The 23340-nt window shown below is 37.8% G+C and overlaps 1 protein-coding gene across 2 annotated transcripts in view; it reads left to right on the top strand.

Annotated features, from left to right (window-relative positions):
- The window catches only part of Itgb6 (integrin, beta 6), a 69978-nt gene extending 48529 nt beyond the window's left edge, over positions 1-21449 (top strand). For both annotated transcript variants that reach the window (XM_013030667.1, XM_013030676.1), the window contains 4 exons: positions 1558-1655; positions 6559-6678; positions 13679-13845; positions 19249-21449. In XM_013030667.1, coding sequence (XP_012886121.1) covers positions 1558-1655; positions 6559-6678; positions 13679-13845; positions 19249-19347 — 484 coding nt within the window. In that variant the 3' untranslated portion in view covers positions 19348-21449. The remainder of the gene's footprint in view (positions 1-1557; positions 1656-6558; positions 6679-13678; positions 13846-19248) is intronic.
- Positions 21450-23340: the final 1891 nt, after the last annotated feature.

Genomic DNA, 23340 nt, shown 5'->3' with positions numbered 1-23340 from the left:
TTAGTGGTAGATGCTTACTTAGTATGTATGAGGCCCTGGATTCAATCCATGGCAAGGGGGAAGTAAAAATGTTCATTTAAGTAGCCAATCATAGTGGCACATGCCTGTAATTCCAGCTGCCTAGGAGACAGAGACAGAAGGATCTTGAATATAAAGCTTTCTGGTAGCCAGGTGCCAGTGGCTCACACCTGTAATCCTAGCTACTCCGGAGGCTGAGATCTGAGGATCACAGTTCAAAGCCAGCCCAGGCAGGAACATCTGTTACAAGTTTTGAAATTCATCCATTCATTTATTTGTACATATGTTTATTTATCTATTAAATACCTGCTGAATGCCAAGAATAGTGTTAGGCCATGATCAAGCAGAGAAGACTACTACTTTCACAGGTTTTGAGAATCTAATGGGAAAGATAGATGCTTTTAAAAGTACTTACAGAGATTCGTGGGCTGCCATTCCCAATGCGCATGCAAAAATCTTCTATTGAACTACAGAGCAAGGGAAGACCTGCCAGTTTAGCTAGGGAAGCCCCTGAGAGATGTGCAAAGGAATTCCCAAGATTCACCAGGCCCTCACCAAGCTACCATATAATTTAGACATAGTACTTATAATGCAAAGGCAACTTCACAAGTCCTCTGTTTCCATTCCACAGGCCCCTCTTGTAGAGGAGCTCTTGGGGCTCCATTGCAAGGAGCTAGCTATGTCTCTGGTTATGAAAGGCTAGCCCAAAAAGTGCAGCTTTGGTTGAGACTTAGGGGGTATGAGGTGGGGGTAGGGGGCTTCAAGCAGAGTACACACACCCATGGTGCATGGGGAGAAGCATCTAAAATAGAATCTCAGAAAACTTTGACTGTTTTGGCTTGCTCCAAGCACAAACTATTTGTTAAGTGATTTGTAGCCCAAGATTAATGTAGACTCTAAATTTTACTTTGCCCTAGACAGCTTTAAGGTAGCTTAATTTCCTTATGCCCTTGGAAGTACTCTTCTATAAGTAGCAATCTTTTATTTAAAAGCTTGAATTAATGAAGATTCAGGCATGATTCTAAGCTTTAAAAAAATCCTTATCAAAGCTTGAACTTCTGCAAAAAAAGTAACAGAAAAGTGAATTTTTTAAATAATCATCTAAGATATATTAGGACCACTAATCATTCTTAAAATTCTGGTTGAGATATAGATTATTTGTGTTACGTCATTCATAACTTTGTCCAGACACTAATCATATTTATGAATATAAATTCTCCCTAGGAAAAAGTAAAATGAAAATATAGAGCTAAATCAAAACCTGAAAAAATTTTTCTTAACCAATCAGCCATAATCACTAGAGAAAAATGATTATAGTAGCTGTTATCAAGGCTGGCTCAGGGAACATTGATTACTAAGTGGAATTCAGAATAATTCAGTGTCATCTTGGACATCTTTCTGAAAGTAGCAAAAGGCCCAATGTCATCTATAAGACATTCCTGGAGTACAACCTGCAACAAGAATAGTAAAGCAATATCTAGCTACATGTCTACTTTCCATCAATATGAACCAACAAATTCTGTTAAATTCTGTCCACAGAAGCTGTATTGAATGTCACCTGTCTACAGATGGCCAGGCTCGAGAAGAATGTGCAGACAAATGCAAACTGATTGGGGCGACCATCAGTGAGGAAGAAGGTGCTACTTGTCTTAAATCCTATTCATTTCCTCTACATAGTTCCTCTGAGGCAGAAACTCTGCAAATCAAGGGGTATCAGTAGCTTGACCCCATTTACACCAGGGCATTACATTCACTCTTTTTTTTTTGAAGAATATGCATTTTATAAGGCCAAAAACTTGCTGGCATGGGATGTGAGCAATTTAAATTCATAGCTATTTTATTGGACTTCAGCTCTGTTGGCAAGTTCACCTCTGCTTAACAAATGCAATTGTAGAGAATTCCAGAACAGTTTATTTTCCAAACTAAAAATGGAGAAAATTGAAGAAATAGCTAAGTGCTAACCCCCTGCCCCATCTAAAATCGTCCTCTATCATCTGATTGCCTTATTTCAAGATACGATAAAGCCAGCTATAAAACAGTTTGCCTGGCTGAAGCTCTCAGGTGTCAGGCAATTTCTGTTCATGGCCATTTTCCCCCACCCCACTTCATCTAGTGCTTTTACTCTCATCCTTCCAATCATGGGCATGAGGTGGCCGTATATTTAATTCCCTTTGGCCTCATCCCCAAAATTCATGATGTCCCTATTATATCTAACTGCTAAGCAAACAAAGCTCTTGCTTTCATTTGTCCTTTTAAATTTAATTACTTAAAATGAGATGCATACTAAGAGTAAGATTTCATCTCAAATATCTAAATCCATTGCATCTTGGCTGGGATTGCCACATTAAAAAAAGTAATAACTTGTGAACCACTTTAAAACAAAGAAGATTCATTTTTCCCAAAAGGACAATGGAGTGGAATTTGGCTTTGCATCTTTATAAATTTCACATTATCACACTGCTCAGGTAAAATTATTACTCCGTACACATGATAGAAATAACCAATGTGTGTCTCAGGTAAAGGGAAATAGTGAAGAAAACATGTACTTTGACTAAATGGAATTAGAATACAAAAATTAACCTACTTCCAAAATGGAATAATAGAATAGCATTTATGTTCTTTGGAAAATGATTTACTTTTTCTCAAAATTGAGAGTTCTGACTACATTTCCATATGTATGATCAGTGCACATAAAACCCCTCGTCTGTGCTTTTCTGCTGACCAAGGATAAACATGCCAAATAACAATAAATGGGACAACATAGCGTGTGCCTGAGACTAATAGGACAGATAAGACACATCAATGCCCTGAGTGAGGCAGCACTTTGGGAACCCATATTAGGTTAGTGACAGGTACTAAGTTTCCATATATCCTTTTAGGCTCATTTCCCAGCAAACACTGAGTAGACTTAACTAGTTGTCTCTGGGAAATGAGCAAAAATTGCAGAAAATGTCCTGCAAATGACAAGAACTTTATTCACTGGCAACATGGGAAATCTAATGTGCCTGAGGAGAAAAGCAGGAAGTCTTGAAAACATGTAACTCATGAGGGTGTGTATGGAGTAGTAACTATATTTAAGTATATTTGTTTCTGAGTAAGTTATCATATTTGCTTCGATTTGAGAAAAAGATTAAGCAGATTTAAAATGTTGATTTTGTGTGTGTGTGTCTCTAACTAAAACTATCCTTTAAAGATGGGTATACAATTCTAACCTGGAGAATGAAAATAACAATTGAATTACTAATATATAGAACACATACATATACACATATATTTAAAAGATATATTTATATTTAAAACATATTTAAATTTTAAACTTACATTTAAAATGTATCTATAAGTAAAGAATATATATATATATATATATTTATTTATTTATTTATTTATTTTTGCTGCTCATGGGGCCTAAACTCAGGGCCTGGGTGCTAGCTAGCTCAAGGCTAACACTCTGTCACTTCAGCCACAGCGCCACTTCCGGCTTTTTCTGCATAAGTGATGCTGAGGAGTTTAACCCAGGGCCTCAAGCATGCAAGGCAAGCACTCTACCACTGAGCCACCTTCCCAGCCCAAGAATACTTATATTTAATAGTAATATTTAAAACATTAACCTGGATAAACGTCAGAGAAAAAATATTTATCATACTGTCAATTTAAAAGTCACATTTCTAATGTGCCTTTTGGCAAATCTTATTGCAATTGACTTTCTTTCCCCCCCCATCCCCTATTATATTATTTGATCACATCATTTCCAAATGCTCATATGGTCTTTGCTCTTCTAGAAGGTCATTTAGCAACCTATCTTTTCCCCCAATGGGGACATGGATGTATTAATTGGTCCTCTGTTGTGCTGTGAGTGACTTGGGTTGGCACATCTAAGAACATGTGACTTAATCTTGTGCATTGCCCTTTACTAATTTTTACTAAAGGAGTTAGGTTTTTAATTTATTCCAACATTTACATATTCAGCATTGTTATTCAAAGTATGTCCCATAGAAACCTATTTCTGAGTGTAATAGTGAAAAAAATCTAAATTGTTCATAATTATACAAATTTTGGAACAGTCATTCTGTTTGCAATAGTGTGCATGTTTGAATCACCAGGGCAGGCTAAAGGAGGGATTCCCAAACTTACCATACGATAGAACCTCTTTTGTTTTCCCCTCTTTGGAAACCATGTTCCTTGAGAACTGATCCCAGAACTCAGGTCTTAAAATATACAGTTGTTTTGACTCAGTAGTGTGGATAAGTTTGTTTTTTACATCCTTCCTGGGCCTTTCCAAACTTCACCAACATTCTCACATTTCTTCCTTCTCTAAGTATGATTTCATGGACCACTGGACATCTTATTTTTCCCTGCATTATTCTAGGGCAGCAATGCAGGCAGTCACAAAGGAAGGTTAAAAAAAAAGAATAAAAGTCCATTTCTTATGAACAACAAAAGAAAACCTTAGCAGCTAATTATGCAAATCTTTCACTGCACATTCGATAATACTATTTCAATACCAAACTACAAAACAGGCCACATCTAGAGTTGGAACAGTCAGGAAAAGGAGCGGAGAAGTAATTAAAACAAGATGGGAGTCGTGACTCAAAGGTCATCGTCACAGTTCCATTAAAACTTAAATAATACTGGCTGAGAAAAGTAAGCCTCCCTGTGCTTCAGTGCAGCTATTTAAAAGAAAATAAAAAAGCAGGATTAATATTACTGAAATGAGTATGATAAGCTATCCACGCATTCTACCTGAGAACCAAATGTTCTTCATTAAGTGTATTCAAAACAAAGATGTGGGTCTACACCATTGTGGTAGAAAGGAGAAGGAAGGAAGAAGACACTCCAGCAAGCAAAGGCAGATTCGCTAGGATTGTCTAGTTAATTGGAGTAGCAAAAAAGACAGAGGTGTGATGAAGGCCATCTGAAAATAACTGAAGTATGAATTATACATGCAGTGCCATTTACCATCAAACACAGGAAATAACACAGATTTTACTAATCAAGAGTTGCCCAGAGCTTCCCCAAAACCTTTAAATCAGAAACATCTTATTAAAATGCTTATTAAATCACTCACTCAAAGTCCAAGGCTCTACATATATCACCAGCCCTCTCATCAGAAAACCTAGAGAAGGCATCCAGAATCTATTTTCAAAACTCCCAGGTGATTTAGATGATCATAAGCATTTGGAAATGACCAAACTAGGATAATTTGTAATCGGATTTCTATGTAAATAAATGAATGCTTCTCTTGAATTCAAAAACATTTATTCACTTAAATCTATTATCTGAAGTCATATTTATAATGCTAAATGTTTTCTTAGTCCATTTTCATGAATAATACAAGGCATATTTCACACAGACCTTACCGGGTTTTTGTCTTATAAATCCAATACAAAGATAACAAATAATGATCCCTTAATATTTCTTTCTGTGGCTGTAATAATTTTGTACCCAAGGAAGCTGTCATTTAATTTTTCTTCATAAGAATCAGAGAAATACATGCAATTCTTTTTATTAACACCATTTTATTTTAGGCAGAGAGAAGTTGTAAATTGAGGAAGAATGTGTCCAAGATTATCTTGGATAGTGTCCATTTAATATTCTGACCCATCATGTCAAAACATACTAGTATTTGGCCATATGTCTTAGAAGTTTAGATTAAGAGTAAATGGTCTATTGCAGTTACAGGTTTCTAAAAAGCAGTGTTTGTAATCATCAAAAAGAAGAGAACTATAAAGCAGTTTGGCTGTTTGGTTTTGGTTTAATTCATAAAACACTGGATAATCTGGGGAGAAGAGCTGACCCATTGAAATTTCTGATCACAGAGTTACATTAACCTCTAATTCTGTCATTTGTTTCATTTCATTCTCTTCAACAAACTTCGCAAGAAAAAATTCAATTTGGAAAAGACCTGAGGAAAACTGGACCTTTTGTTTTTAATTAACAAAAGAGCAGTGCTGAATGTCAAACTGTCACTCCAGGTTCCTTTTAATCTAAGGTTTACCTTTATTTTACAGTTCTCTGAGCTACATTAACAATCCTACCTCTGTTTCTTGGTATTAATTTATTTTCACTGTGGTGACAGTCCATGGTCAGCAATCTTGACTCCATCTTTGTGAGAAAGGCCCCTCTAAAAGTATCAGTATCCATTCGAACTATGCAGCAATGTAACATAGCCCTCCTCCCAGACGCTCTCAGTGAAGAGGAACACACAGCCCCTCATTTCCATAATCAGGGCCATTCTATTCCCCAGGCAGCTGTGGGCACCTGCCTTGCAGTACTTTCACTCTATTGACATCCTGCCCACATCAGTTTGAGAGGTACATTTGATGATAAGTCCTGATTGACCGCATCTGGAACTGTTCTTCTGGATCATGAATAAACTAGAAATCTCAGTTGGTGGGAAAAAAAAAACTCCAAACCTTTTCTGTTCCTATTCTGCAACACTGAAAATTCTCATTTGCATATTAAAATTCAATACTACTTTGCTTTAAAAATAATCTCTTTTGGAATCTCATTTAACCTAATGAATGACTCATTTATCTGCAGATTTCTCAAAGGATAGTTCTGTTTCCTGCTCTCTGCAAGGAGAAAATGAATGTCTTATTACATTCCTAATAACTACAGATAATGAGGGGAAAACCATCATTCACAACATCAATGAAAAAGGTGGGTAGTCTGCCTCCCATTGTCAATGCCAAGCAATACTACAAGGGAGAAAACAAAGCCACTTCTGGTAGCTTGCCAGGCAAGACGTTTGCAGATTTTAGGTAGAATATCTCTACTTCCCCAAAGATTGAAAGATACTCATTAAAAGATCTGCTCTGTTCCAAGTCTTTTATTAAGACCAGATAACAGCATGATTTTTATTTGTTTCAATCATCACCTCTCTGAAAGCTGGCTGCTGAGCTGTACAAAGGCGAACTGATCAAATGAAATAAAAACAAAGGTATATAATTTCAACAGCTAACAGGGAGGAGTGTAGCAGATTGAAAATATGAGAAGGAGTCGGAAAAACTTTGGCTGTAATACTATTCCAGCATAAATAGCTGTTTGACATTCTAGGAGATACCTGCCTCTCTGAGAGTCTATTTCCTGATCCATCAAATGGGAAAAATAATGGTACTTTCGTTTTAAGAGTATGGTTAAATGAAATAATGTAAGACGTGTGTGGACATGTAACTTAGAGCCATGGTCATACAATGATAATATGAGGCAGACAAGACAGCAAGACTCCACATGGATCTGTAGAGTCAATTTAGGGCTTAGAAAATGCTCAAATAAATATTTCATATTCAATAAAGGAAAGAGACAAGTTTCCACTAGGTAGGAAAGCAATTGTCTGTAGAGAAGGTACTCAATCATTAGATAGTTTTCACCTGGAAACTTGTTATATAATGCCAGTATCCTGAATCGGCACACCTGATGTGTGGTCTAGGCATCTGATTTTTAAACGTTACCTTTAATGGGTTTCAATTCAACAAATCAGTTTATAATCATAATGCCCCTTAACCACATGTCACCCCTGCCATCATTCTCCCTCATAGGAATCTGAATTTTGACAACAACCCCAACGCAGAGTGCTGAGCTCCCTCTTTGAGTAACTGTACTAAGGATCCTCACTGTGTTCTCAATACTCCTATGTACCTCATATTTTCTGTCTTCAATTATTGATATGACACTCCCTGGAATTTTCTCACAAACAAGAACACCTGTGTTCAATCAGATCCCATCAGACTCTATCCACAACCTCCCTTCTCCCTTCTGAGCCTAAATTCTGGCTCAGACAACCACAGTATATGCTGGCTATACAGCACTGATGTTTTGTTGTGTATGTTTGCTTTCAATGTGCTGATAATATAGTAAGGACTGAATTTGAAACCGAACCTATCAAATCATGCACATCATTTGGAGCATAAAAACCAAAACAATACCAACAAGGCCAGAAAACACAATCAAAATCTCATAATCCAATCAAGGAAACCTGATCAAAACCAAATGACAGAGCTACAGGTCAACATAATCCAAGAAATGAAAGGTGGCTATGAACTTGGTTTTGAAGCTCAGGTGAGCAGGATGTTGCTAGAGATTTACTCCTTAAGACACTCAGGTGAAGCAACTTCTTTAAATACATACCCAAAATGCACTTTGCAGTCATTAGTTAAGGAAATGAGGTGAATCATGCTTTGTGGGAATGGATTACTTTATAAGGCAAAAATCTTGCCTCCTCTTTATCTGTTTTATCAAATCCAATTCTCCAACTCTCTTTGGGGACTGTAACAGTGACTTTAACAAGTTTTCTTGAAATCACAATGCCCTTAAAATATCAACTCTATTGGAATAAAAAGCCTCCCAAACAACAAAAATTCCTAGAACAGGCCCTGGTTTAAATACAGAGGCTTTTTTATCTAGCTGGTTTTACTCCTCCCCCCGCCCCCCGATAAAACATGCTTTTGGCTGATATATACCACATCATTTACTGCCCATTGTTAATTCATGCATTCTTACACACAATAAAAGGGGCATATGATACCTCATCTTTCCAAGCATTCATAGATGTCCTGATACCTTTTTATTTTATATATTCCTAAATAATATTTTACTTTATTTATCCCTATGCCTTCCTGAGGCGTCACTTCCTCCACAGTTGTCCAAGTTCTGGGCAGAAGTCCTGAGAGCAGAGCCCATCCCCAGAATCTAGTAGTCCCTCCCCTCCCCTCCCACAGCACTAAGACATGGGAGTCAGGTGGGGCCAATTGGAAGTTTGGCCAGAGACATGGCAAATGGAAAAGATGAAGGAGAGAGGGAGGTTAATGATTTCCAGTATTGTCCAAGCAAATAGAAAAAGGAGTCAATAAACAGTACCCAACAGAGTGCTTGTGGGCCTAGGCAGAGCTTTATCATCTTCCTTTTTACATCTGGAAGGACTTTTGGAGCCTACAAGCTATGTCAAAGTTAAGGAATAACAGCTGAGGAGGCTTCCTGGCTGGAACATGACAGACATTGTGATGCCATTCCTGCAGTTCCTCCTTGGAGGATTCTGGCTTGTATGGTCTAGAGGACTGACAAGGAAGAAGGATGCATGTGTTAAGGAACAACACTACAGCTACTTAAAGTGCACCCTTATTTATGGAGCCCTTAACTAATGCTGCATACCAGGGGCTACTCCATATGTTTCACCTGAGTAATTTACTTAATATCCGCAACAATCTATAAAGCAGGTACTACTATTATATTGCTATACAGGTAAGGCAACCCAGGCATAGAGACATAAATAATTTGCTAACTCTTCCAGTAATTAAGCAACAGAGCGGGTGGACTAACTCCAGCAGTCTGGCTGGGAGCCCAGGCTCTTAACCATTGTGCTACACTGCCTCCCACTGGCTGTGTAATCACAATCGACATCTAAATAACAGATTGCCTCAGCATTGCCCCTCTTTGCTGTTACAGGAACCGTATTTATTTTCTAGGGACCCTATTAAAAGGCCAATGAGATCTATCAGGTGAATTTTGTTTATAATTATGTCCCAAATAGTAACACTTTCAACATACAATTGAAATAAAAATTAGTAATTAAATATTGTACATTTCATCATACCTAGTATTTGAATTCGAATTAAGAACAGCCTAACTTGAAAGCTTCCCATCTCAAGCACTCAATAGCTATACATAGTAGAGTTACCAGATTGGGAAGAATGGCAGCATTAGGCATTGAGGAGGTTGTCATTAGCACTGACCTCAGACTCAATAGGCGACATCATACACAGAGATGCAGGATAAAAGGATGTCATCCTCTTCTCCCACCAAGAAGTCCATCTTCAATCTGCCTATCCCTGTCACAGGGATAGGAAAAGGGAAGATCTCTTGTGTGATACCTGCTCTGGCACAAGATCTAATATCTTTTCTTGTGAAACACACAAAGTCCAATGACTTAAAGCTCTTAAAATGATTATCTCAGCCAAGCCATGTCTACTCCTCTTTTTATTTCCTACTGGAGAGCTCTCCAAATTCACTTTCTGGCTACAGGTCTTGGCAAGCTACATCCTGCTTTGGACAGGAACATGTTATGCTCCAGCCTAAATACTTCATCGCCAAAGATAAAGGCAGTCCAGCATGCATCCTCCTGGGTGCAATCTTGCTGCTTCCTGCACAAAAGTAGGCAGCTATACCTCATTTGCCTTTTGAGATCATTGTCTTTAGATCTCCTTACAGTAGTAGTTATGTCTTTAGCAACTTTATATTACTTATATTACATTACTTATATTACTATTATATTACTCTTCTATCAAAGAACAAAAATATGTGAGGTCAAACATGATACTGTGGGGGGGGGTCATTAATCATTCTTAGATCAGATTGGCTGTAGATGGGATCTCAGCAACAAAATGACTAGTCTATGTGGAGAAACTCTCCTTAGTCAACAGATAAGAGCAATAGCTTTAGGATAAACATAATTTTTCCCCCTCATTAGATACTGCAAATTTTGCTTACTTCTTGCAAAGGGATGCAGATAGTTAATGATCATTTTCATGCAAGATATTTTTCCCATGAAAGAAAAAGAAGATCTTTATTATAATGTTTCTTTAAGAGATGTATCATCTCCTAGGCATATTGCAAGGATTATTAGTCATTCTGCTGTCAATAAAGGAAGTACTCTAAAATTGCAAACTTACATTAGTACTATGAATAAATTCAAAATGCCATTTTACAGAGTTTTCAAGTTGAGAGGACCATACCGAACATGTCACTTCCAAAATTCCCTTGAAGATAAGAGTCACCTGGAATACTTTTGATAATGAATCTGTGGTAGCATTCAAGATCCAATGAGTTAGAATCTTAGGGAAAAGACTTAGCAAGCTGTAGCTTTAAGAAGAAAGAACACCTCTACTTGTTGCTATCATCAGGAAAGTCAAGAGAATTATGCCTTGTTGTGTAGATGAGGTCAAAGGACTTGGTAGAATTCACACTACAGCATATCACATGAGAGCAAAACTCAACCCTTCCTATTTCAGTTCAGGATCTGCCCAGGAATTTCAGCACTGCATTAAGGTTTCAACAGAATAAAAAGGAAAATCATGATTATCTTGGTAAACAGGAGACGCAATAGCATAAAGAAAGCTTTATAAGGAATGGGTTTTGTATAATTTTTAATACAATCTCCTAGAATGCTTATGATTTGAGAAGACTCTTGAAAACATTGACAAATGTGGCAAACACACACATTCCACTTCTACCTTATCATGTACTTGGTAGAGACCATCTTTAAGACCACCTTCTTTATGGTCCTTTAAATACCTTATATACATTGTTACTTTGGAATTCCAACTTTGTAGCATAACCATTAAGTATATGCTCATCCTCCATGTCTGCAGGTACAGAAATCCTTGGGTGTTCAACGCCCTTATACTTGCATTTAACCTTCACATATCTTCCTATATTCTTTAAATCATTTCTTGATCACTTAGACTACCCATTACAATGTAAAGCTATCTAAGTATCTATTATACTTATTATGTAAGCAACAATTACAAGGGGACAAAAGACTAACATGTTCAGCACAGATACATTTTTCCTAATATTTTCAATCCACTGTTGGTTGAATTTGAACTGAGTCCTGAGGAGTTGACTGTATATTCATTTGATTTCAATGATTAAACTGTTCCTTTATCTTTTGCTCTGCTTTGACATAATAAAATCCCAGCACTTAAAAATTACGTTTTAACAACAACAAAATTACACACACACACACACACACACACACACACACAAAATATGGAGTAGATGTCATTTTAGCCTAATTTTATTTACCATGTTGGCATTGCCTACATACTGATTTCAGATTCCAGAAATGACTTTGAACTAGTAATTCAACCCCCAAAACATAAGAGCAAATTTGTATCAAAATTTAGGCTCATTACTGAAACTGAAGCTCAGTTTCATAAAGTATATTTTATCTTTCCTTCCTTTTCTCTAGTTAAGTTTTCTGAAGACTTCAGGAACATGCTGTATATACCTTCTATTTACTCAATTGGGATTATATTTTCATTCAGTAGTTGCCCATTTTATACAATAAGTAGCAATATCTACAAGATCCTCTTTTAAATGTTTACTAATAAATCTTGCCAGCAGACTTTACAAAAAGGCTTAGTTAACATTGAAAGTACCCCAAGCCATTCAAGAACAGAAAAATCTTTCTACAAGTACATTTCTAACTATATTACACTAGTTTTTGTTTTATTGACATACATAAATATGTTGACTATTTACAGGGTTTTACAATTAAAAACATTTTTACACTTGCAATTTAATCTAGCAAGATTTCAAAGCAAAATCTTCAGATTCACAATGTACCATGCTTTTAGGTTGATAATAAATTTATTTTATGAAAGGTGTACTTTACATTGTGTGACTTTAATTCTATTATATTGATGGTTGCTTTATTGCCCAATTTATTTTCTTTGGGCTACAACTCAATCTCTTATTTAACATATATAAATAAATGTGTGTGTATGTTTGTGTATGCATATACACAAGTGTATTTGCTTTTTAGTTTTTGTTTTTTTTCAGTTATGGGCCTTGAACTCTGGCTCTGGGCACTATCCCTGAGCTCTTTAGCTGAAGGCTAGTGCTTTTCCACTTGAACCACAGAGCCCCTTCAGGTTTTCTGGTGGTTTGTTGGACTTTCCTGCCTTGGCTGGCTTTGAACCATGATCCTCAGATCTCAGCCTCCTGAGTAGCTAGGATTACAGGTTTGAGCCACCTGCGCCTGGCATGTTTGCTTTTCTATATACATAGTTATGTCATTTCTGAGATAACTTGCTGCAGCAGATAAATATATAATTAGTACAAAGAGAAAAGTCAGACAGTGAAATGACTAAATCTAAAGTTAAGTTCAGCATACAAACAAGCTTAGTAACTATAATTCCTGACTTTAAGGAAATTATTTCAGTTTTTGCCTTTATTTTCTTTTTGTCAAAAATGAACTTTACAACTTTGGTGTGGGGTGGGGGAGGAGGGGAGAGAAAGGGGCGTGAAGTGATGGGAAGGGGGAACAAAGGAGGAAGCAACAATGCTTGATAAGAAATGCACTCATTACCTTGTCCATGTAATTGTAACCCCTCTGTATGGTATTTTCACAATAAAAAAATAGTGAAAAAAAAAGTTTATTTTCTAAAAAAAAAAAATTACGTTTAAAAAACTTTGCCAAGACAAAAGGTGTTAGTATTTACCCTCTGCTACAGAGAACATGTGGCTAGAAATGCATTAAGAAACACCTTCTTGGGGTGGGGTGGGGAGGAGTATGGGAGGTGGGGGAGGGAAGGGATAGTGGGATAACAACAAGGAAGGGAAGGGGTAACAATGATCGACAAGTAATGCACTCATTGCCTTACTCAGGTAACTGTAACCCTTCTGTACAGCAACTTCACAATAAACTTTTTAAAGATAAATGAGGCTATTTGAGCCCGGGTCATGCTAATAAAATAAAAATATATTTAAGTCTAAAAAACAAAACAAAACACCTTCTTGTGGGTTGGGGTTGGTTCATAGTAGGAAACTTGCCTGATAGGTACAAGGCCCTGGGTTTTATTAACACTGGAAAGAAACAGTCTTTCCTACCTCAAAATAGTCATTGTACTAGATTCTTAATATAATTTTTCTGTTTTCCCAGACTGCCCCAAACCTCCAAACATCCTCATGATCATGTTGGGGGTCTCACTGGCAATTCTCCTCATCGGGGTTGTCCTGCTCTGCATTTGGAAGCTGCTAGTATCCTTTCATGATCGCAAAGAAGTTGCTAAATTTGAAGCAGAACGATCAAAGGCCAAGTGGCAGACGGTATGTGAACAATGAGGGCTATTCTTTGTCCAGTCGACAGAGACCTAGTAGAAATAACAGGGATCCAATTTTCTTCTGTCTAAAAAAAATTTCAGAGATCACATCCTTTTTCTCTCGTTCTCATTATGACCCCCACACTTTTATTTCTGTTCTTTTTTGCAGGGCAGGGGGTGGGGGAGGCGGGCCAAGGAACCTGGGACATACCTGGGTGTGTTAGTGTGGTGGGGATTTCCACCAGTCTAAATGACCTCATGAAACTCCTAATACCATGAGTCAGGGACATTGTGGAGGGGTGCTTTCTCTGGTGTCACCTAATCACCAGGACAATCCCTTGAGCCCCATTTGACAATGTTGTACTGAAACACTTCCATAGATTGGAAATGGTCTAGCTAATGGAATAATGTTCTGGAATAGTATGAAAGATCAAGCCTATTTCCATGGAAATACTTGTTGCCAATGTAATAACAGGTTACAAAGCAAAGTTGAGAAGACTTATGAAATGCCATGCAGTTTCAGAATATCATAAATTTTAAACAGCTACATTAAAAAAAGGAAGTCTCAACCTTTAAATATATGTACTCAATAGACATAATTTAAATGTCTTCTCTTCACAGTAGGCAAACAGAAAACAGGAGTACAATTTTCTGTTTCTTTTCCACAGGAGAGATAATTACATTTCTAGAGACCCCTGTGAACAATTTCATGGTTTTAATTTCATCTCGCAATCTCTAATGGTGTGTCTAGCTATCTAATAGCAATTATCTTACATTGCTGATTCTAAAAACAGTAGTATCACTGGAGAAAATGCAGGCAAACACAAAAGCTCCTTTGCGTTCATCTGCCCACATAAATTGATGTTAGCACTGTTTTCTCTAAGCCTATAGCAATATCATCAATTCTGAAAGTAAATGAAATTTTCTATTTTGGATAATTTTGTCTTGATAAAGGATGTTTCTATTTAGGCAGTTATTTTAAACTAATCATAATATGTAGTACAGGAAAAAGGACAATGAAAATTTATATCTACTTTATCTTCCCATTACAATGTGTTAGACACAATAATCAAATGTAATGTATAAATCTTGTTTGGATCCTGATTTGAGCAGCCCAATATTTTTAAGGCAACTAGGAAAGATTAATACACACTGGACGTTAGAATGGTGATAAGGAAGTTTGTTTGATTTGGTTAAGTCTGATAAAGGCATGTTGACTTTGTTAGAAAATCTTCACTTCTCTTTAGAAAAGCAAATGGAAGTGTATAGAAACAAAAGGGAAGGAAGGCTTGGGATTGCTCTGAAATAGTTGAGGAATAAGAGAGTAGAAGGGAATGGTAGCTAAGGCAGGGGAAATCATGGCAATTGTGGATGGAGCTATGGAGGCATGTTATAGAACTTGCCTTTTGTGTGTGTCTTTTCGAAGTTAAACAAAATTCTTCTGGAAAGCAAATTTTGGATTTGCAATAAGAGCAGAACCGCTCCAAGGCTAACTATGTGAAATGCAACATGACAAGTTAGCTTGGTGACTTGGAATACAGTGCAACCTAATTTGTGGGCCAGTTAACATCACTTGACACCATAGTCACAAATGTTTTTAACTTTTACCAACTGGCAAGCAAATCACTGGCAGTGTCAGAAGGGCAATTGGGCTAAAGAAGGCAGGTAACATTGCACAAGAAGCAATAGGAACACATAGTTGGACAACCAGCAGCCTTGTGAAATACTCTCAGCATATCCATTTTGAAAGTAGGTAAACTGAGTCTGTGAAAGATTAAGACATTTCCTAATCCTTTGGTGCAAGTGGAGTTGAATCTTAATGATTACTTGACCCAGCTAGAAATTTGAGCAGGCCTTCCACAAACAAGCACTGGGGCAACCATGTGCTCTGTAAACTACCAGCCAGCATATCTTAATGTTCTTATACAAATGCGTGAGTACCAAAAGATGATTAATATCTCTAAAATAACATTTTAATCAACAGTTAATTTTCCCAAAAACATGAATTGTTCTCCCTCAGGATGTAGAACACGCCTGAAATTCCAATTCCAGATTTTTACTGGTTCTTTGTCTAAAATGGGACCAAAATATGCATTAAGCAGATGACAGCATAGATGACAAATACTCCCTTGTGAAATCGAGTTTCTTTGAATAACAAATGTTTGATGTTCCTGACTAGATAATGACTGAGTAATAATTAGTCACTTGGATGCAAACAAGGTTTAATTCAAATAACTCAGTTCAGATTTCACTACTTCATCTTCCCCAGGAGTAGGGGTGGGGGCTGTGCAGTATACACATTAAAAGGTCTTCAATTAAATCCAGTTGTTATTGAATACCTATATATTTTCAAGAGGGGAGTTTGAGTGACCTTTAAAACACAGGGACAGTAGGCTCTCCTGACCCAGAGGCCCCTTGGGTCTTGGAGGGCAGTTTAGGGCAGGAGTCTCACCTCTACCTTCTAGAACATTTATCATAGCTGGAAGGAAAGGTTGCCTGTCTATTATACTTTTCAAAAATAACTCCTCTACCTATTCCTTCTGAAAACACAAACGGAAGGTATTTAAATTCATTTTTGATTAGACATATTTTTTCCAAGATGACAAGTCATTAACTTGAGGCAAAAAAAAAATGTTCAGCCTGACATTTCTTCAGTCATGGATTGATTTTGTCCTGTACTAAGCAAATCAGGTCTGCATTTTGCAGTTAGGCAATCATTAAGGAAGCTCTGGGTCACAACAGAGAATTTCTTTATTACTGCTTTTTATGAGCTTGGAAAACGTGCCCTTGCATTTTCAGAATCCATCGCCTAAAATTAATACCCCAATATGCCAGGGCAATCAACCTAGTCACCCTAGAAAGTTCAAGGGAAAACTAGCTTTGTTTAAACAGTGAAATGAAGACTCACCAGAAAGGGACTACAATGCAAGCCTGCCTCTTAGCTGCAAATCCTATGAAGGGAGGTGAACCTGCATGGCTTCAATGTAGGTACTGCTGCACAATTGCACATTTCCCCTGCAAAAAGTATCTGAGCATGCTCAGGAAGCACCCAACTACATACACCCCAATAGTAACATAGACTTTTTCTTCCTCCACTCTACCCTTTCTCCATACCCTCCTATGAGGGAAAAATTTGCTTAGCCATTGTCCCTCTATGCAAGGGACCCCAAAATATTGCAGATCTGAATAAAGGAAGTTGCTCTAAAATAGAGAATGAATGTTGCACAATCAAGTTCAACTAAACATCTACTGTTATTCTACCTCTTGCAACTCGTCACCCCCTTTATAGTAGATATAAATTCTAGTTTGTGTAGGTGCATTTTAATATGATTGACATGAAATGGTTAGGACTACAAACAAGCACCCAGCCCTGTCAAGACTTAAGCTGCCCACACTCTGTCTTTTCTGTAGAGTACCTTTTCCACTCAGTAAATGTCCCTCTTTTCCCAGGACAGGCTCCACTCATCACTCCTACACTCCATCTCTTATGTTTTCCATGTTGTTTCCCCAGTTGAAACCCATTTTCTTCTGTGACAAAGTAGTTTCTAGTCTTAAGCTTAGTCGAATTTCAAACTTTTATTTGCACATGACTCTAAGACTCTAATACCATGTCACTTCATTCTTCAGCTCCAAAACCTCCAAAGTCTTATAGTGACAGGACTCAATAAGGGCTATAGATCTCTCAAAACTATCTAGGCCAATCTCAGGAGCAGAAGCAATATGACAATCAGGTTTTGACCAATCCTTTACCTCTGGCCAAGGTATCTCTTCTCTGTTTGCACTCCATACACACATGAGATCTTTCTCCAAAGACACATAAACAAAGGCACTCTGTAAGAGGTCAGGCTGCTAACTTGGGAGGTGCAGGTACAATGCCTGCCCACAGAAGCACACTGCACAGAATCCAATGTAATGTGAGGAAAAGGCTGGGGAATGTTTTCATTTTACACAGTTCTTTGGAATGTTGAAATAAATGTACTGAGAGTGGTTTTTCAAATGGATGCCTGGAAAATGCTGTTATCTCTACAATTCATGGGGTTGGAAACCAGAGTTAAGGGTTTTGTGATTCATAGGTGATATTTGGGCCCCACACATACTTAGAAATGGGCTTGGAAATGTTAAGAGTACCAAAGACCTGGAATCCATTAGCTTTACAACCATCTCCAATACCAAATGTGAAGGAAAGTTTTAAAGAGGAATTAATAAGTAGGCCAGGCATGGTGGCACATGCCTGTAATCCTACCTATGTGGAAGATCACCATCTAAGGCTGATCCTGAGGAAAAAGTGAGAAACCTTACCTGAAAAAATAACTAAAGTGAAAGCAATATCAAACACAAAGCCATGAGTGCAAGCCTTACTACCTGCCTCCCCCCAAAATAGAGAAGAAAAATAAGAAGGAGAAGGAGGAAGAAAAGAAGAAAGGACAAGAAAAGGTAGCATTAATAGAGCACGTATTATTTGCCAGGCAAGAGTTAAAGTACGTCCCTGTGGACAAAGTAAGGAGTGTGTTCATCGCTCTTTAACAGACACAAAGGCTCAGAGTAGCTGGGTAAGGCCAAATGGCAGAGCTGGGTTTGGACTCCAGATGTCTGATGCAAAACTTGATGACAAACCTTGACAATGAGTGAGAAAAAACTACCTCAGCCAGACGCCTTGTTCCTGCATAGCCGGGTTTTGCCCATTGACTCTTTGGGTACCACTGCAGCTGGCATCTAACATACATCCTCATCCTAAGCAGAACAGCTGAACTCACCAGCATAGACAAGAACTTTCTCTTATCCCCAAGAGCAAGTCATTTTGCCAATTGTGCCCCCCCTTCTCCTAAATCCAGAATCCACCAAGTGCTAGCTATGTAGGAGATCTGTTTTCTTCTTCCAAATCTTTGTCTGAGTTTTGGTCTCATTCAAGCAGGATGATTTGAGCCCTTGCTTGAGGCCTTTCCCTAGAAGCCACCTATTTCTTCAAGGCAGCAAGTATACTGTCATTCCTATTTCTATATTTTCACCCATTTGAATTTTGCCTTTTTTTTAACTTTTTGAACCTTCCATCTCACCTTCAATTCACTCTGCTCATTCTGCTTATACTATACATAATGAGTACCTGAGCTAGACTCACAGTGTTGGGAAAGCAATGAGCAAAACAGGCCATGCTTCCTTTCCTATCCATGAATTAGTGCATTTCCAAAAAGAGTAAGACTTTAAGAATTGCACATGGGATTGGCTTTGCATATTAGAAAAAATTAAAATGCATAAATTTTAAATGCTAACAATCAACATTATTCTATGGTTTTCAAGATTGAGCTGGATGTTTCTTTTCCAATTTGAATTTTAATGAAAAAAAAATTAGAGGTATTAAATGGTGTAACCAGTGTCCATACTTTCATTTGAACCTTTTTTGTTTGTTTTTCAGGGAACCAATCCACTATACAGAGGCTCCACGAGTACTTTTAAAAATGTGACCTATAAACACAGGGAAAAGCAAAAGGTAGATCTGTCTAGTGATGGGTAGAAGTCCTTCATGCATGGGAAAAGTCTGCTCCGCTGACATGAAAGGTTAATGTACTGTTTGATTTTTCGTTCTTTGTTGCTTCAAAGGAGGTTGGTTTAGATAATAATAGGTCATTTGGAGATCAGTCATCTCTACATGAAGGTGAGATGCTGTTGGCAGGTTGAAAACAATCAAGAAGAGGAATATTCTTAGCAAGGAGGTGACTTTGGAGATCACTTGAGGAATACTCTGTTGCATTAATGTCTCAAAAAATATCATCAACATGATTCATGGGGGCCTGCTTTGCATTTGAAAAATGTGTGGAATTAGAATCTCATTTGTTTCCAGAATACAGATACCTGACATCTTCGTCTCAGCAAAGTCAGGGAGCCCATGTGCTCACACTGTAAACTCACCCTTGACAACCATTCTGAGCTTGTAGTAAATCTGTCCTTTCCTAAAGGAAGATTTGCTTCAACACTGTGAGAAGTAAGACTTTCATTTTACTTCAGCCAAAGATATCCCAAATAGACGATTGAAAATGATGTGTCAATTATTTCTGTAAATTTGTATGCATCTTATCAGGTACACAAACAAGGACTTTGTGTTTTATAGATGAGGAAGAAGTAATTTATAAATGAAGTCACCAATAAAAATGAAAAGAACAACCATATTATTGGGCTAATTTGTAAATTACTAGGAGAATAATCTGCTCAGTTTCTGCTTGTTGCTGAGTTTTAGCTTATCCTCCTCGTTCACCTTATTTTACTCAGTCTCAGTCTTCCAAGTAATTATCCAATGAAAGTGTCCATTTCTTTTTGGAAAAACTAAATGGCTAGCTTTTTCCAAGTGTATGCCAATAACATGAAAGGAGCCTGAGATAACAATCAAATATTTGACATTTTTCAATCAGGCATATCAAGAATGCACAGGCCCTTGTGGAGTAGAGGCTTTTTAATCTATCTTCTTGCCACATCTGAACAGTCCATCATACACTTGTCCCTTGTGTGTAAAGGAAATACATTATATAGTTTACTTTAAGAAGTTAAGACCTTACTTGTAAAATACATGTGAGCAGGGCCAGCCATAGTAGTACACACCTGTATTCCCAGTAGAAGCAGAAGCAGGAAGATCATGAGTTCCAAGCCAGCTTACTATTTGTGGTAGAAAAGAAAACAAAAAAATGGGATAATTAAAGGATTTACCAGTAAGAAGGGATTGATTAGAAGAGATGGATTCTCAGATATTATTTCTTCTGGTAACTGCTGTATTATGAAGAACTTTTATTTCATATGACCCCCCATTATAAAGCCAACGCTAGAAAGCAGGTAGAACTAAGTGCTAAATCTACATCTTCTAACTCCAAGCCTTTTCTCCTTTCTACTGCCTGGGACTGTTGTTCTTGTCAGAAAAAAAATGATAGATTTTGTTAGTTAAATAATAGCCAGCATTTATGTGAAAGTGCACTGAGACTAAACAACTAGCATTTAAACCACCAGGATACCGGTGAGCTGTGTTTTTTGTGTAGTGTTTATTACATTTGATTAGATTATGACATGAGGCCTTTTCTAAGTGAGTAGTTCCTTAGATAGTGAGAGCTTTGTGGTTGATGGTTTCCCACTGAATCATCCATGTCATCTCAAAAATTTCTTTAGTCCTACCAGACAAATCTATATATATTCTGTTGCTTGCAGATCTTTTTGTCTGGTTTCTAAACAACTCAGATAAATCAGAGGATTAGAGGTTACACAACTAAATGAAAAGACTTACTAAGCAATCTCCTTGGACAGCTGGGGGATGATGCACCCCAGGTTCCTGACTGTGGCCCAGGACTTGAGCAGGTGGACCACTGATGATAATAGCCAGTGTGATCTCTAATGGGACAGACTCACATTACTTCTGTATTATTGCTGAAATGGGATTTTAGAAAATAGAACTTTCCGTTGTGTGTGTATTAGGGAAGAATCTTTTCTTTCTCTAAGTGCTGTTTTGACCCAAGGCAGGACCTTGAAAAGGCCAAAACATTAATAGTAGTACTTCTGTTCACTGAAGAGTTATGTTACATGAAGATAAAATGGTTGTTTTATAAGTTGTTTTTTTAAATTTTGTGTTGACATAAATAAACATGGTAATTTAAATGATGAACCTTAGATGGGTGTTAATTCCTTTGATTTACTCTACACGAACCTTCTCCCTGGATTTCTGGATCCTTCTGTGACCTGTTCTAACTGCCTTGGTGGTTTCAGCTGGGGTCAAGCAGAAGAGCAGAACAGGGACAGCCACAGAAGGTTGGGGGCAGTACGGATGGACATAATTTGCTGAATGCTGATGATACTTACACCATGAGGCTTTTTCAAACAAGCCTCAGCAGTTCCTTACACCATGGAAAAATCAACGTCTTCAGGATTAGTATTATGGGCTGAAATGTAAAAGAATTTGTGCACTGAAGTTTTAACTCCTAGTATCTTAGAACATGCCTGTGTGGTTAGAGAGGGGATTTTTAAAGGGCAACTAAGTTAAAATGCAGTCATAGGGTTTGGACCTAATTCAATATGACTGCTGTCCTTTACCAGAGGAGGCTAAGGCATAGACCAACACAGACGGTAAGCCATGTGAAGACACAAAGAGAAGAAGGGCATATACAAGAGAGAGGCCACAAAAGAAATCGACCCATGTTGACACGTTAACTTCAGACTTCTTAGCCTCCAGAATTGTGAGAACGTTTTATTATGATAGCCTTAGAAAACCGGTACAATCAGGTAGTGTTGTCTTTCTAGATTCCATTTGGCAGGTTCCATGGTACCAAACCTATTTTCTGAATTGGGAAAATGAAACACAAAGAGACGAAATTCTCCCAAAAAGAGTTGCCTTGATTTTTTTTCTTTTCTTCTCTTCCTTCCTTCATTTCCTGCCTCCTTCCTTCTTTTTCTTTCTTCATTTTTTTGAACAAAAAAACTGTCAAGGAATGGAGGCTAATTCCAGCACGGAGGCTCATTCCAGGAATAAAGGCTTATTCTAGCAATGTAAAGTAAGAAGTTTCTGTGCTCTGAAACACAGTATTTCTTGTATGCTAAAAGCCAGAAAACCCTCCTCTTACTTTGACAGCACTGAGAAAGTCACTTTCTCCTGAATCTTTGCATTTGCAAGATGCCTATCTCTTCTATAGCACCTTGAATAATCCCTGACAGAGTAGAAAATAAATTAACCCACCAAATATTTATTAAGTAGCTATTATGTCCCAAACTTTGTTCTTGTGATTATGGATCTGGTGAACACTGAGAAAAACAAGCAATCCCCATGCTTTTAAATGGGGGATTTCATAACTAACAAATAGAATAAAAGCAGGTACTAGGCCCAACTTCTGCACAGTCCAGATCTACTGGGCTCCACCCACCTCCCAGTCCTCTGCATGGATTTATCCCAGCCTCAACTGGTAACTTCCCTCTCCCCTTCAAACTCCACAACTGGAGCAACTACAGCAGTTCCTGTGGCCACATCCAGAGTAGCTTTGCAAACGGCTATCCCAATGAAGTAGGAAACTCAACAGGATAGTGCCAGAGTATTAGCAACCAAAGGGAAAAAAACTTGCATCCCTGAGAAGCAGAGATGGGAAGGAACTAGCAGATGACTTGAGCTGAGCCGGCAGCAGTAGATTCCAAGAAAACTTCTCCCAGCATCCTAAAGCATCATTAGATATTTGCTCCCTCATTCCCTGTCCATTTTCCTCACAAAAAAGCATTAACATGGAACTTCACTTTCTTTTTTCCTAGGGTACCTGGGTTAAGAAACAAAGTAGGCACAGTACCTTGTGAGGATTCATCATTAGATGAGGCTCACACATTTGAGCTTACACATTGACTTGCATTGAGCAAATACAGGATCTCAAGGTGTCAATGTTGTTATACTTAAGTAGAAGCAAGAAGGTGAATTGAGGGAGGGGGACGAGTAAATGTGTATTAAAATCTGAAGCAACAGTTCAATTCTAATCCCAACTACTTCGGAGACAGACCAGGA

Source organism: Dipodomys ordii, unplaced genomic scaffold, assembly GCF_000151885.1.
Source record: "Dipodomys ordii isolate 6190 unplaced genomic scaffold, Dord_2.0 Scaffold5, whole genome shotgun sequence".
Lineage (NCBI taxonomy): Eukaryota > Metazoa > Chordata > Mammalia > Rodentia > Heteromyidae > Dipodomys > Dipodomys ordii.
Note: the sequence above shows the minus strand (reverse complement) of the source record. Positions and strands in the feature narration are given on the sequence as shown.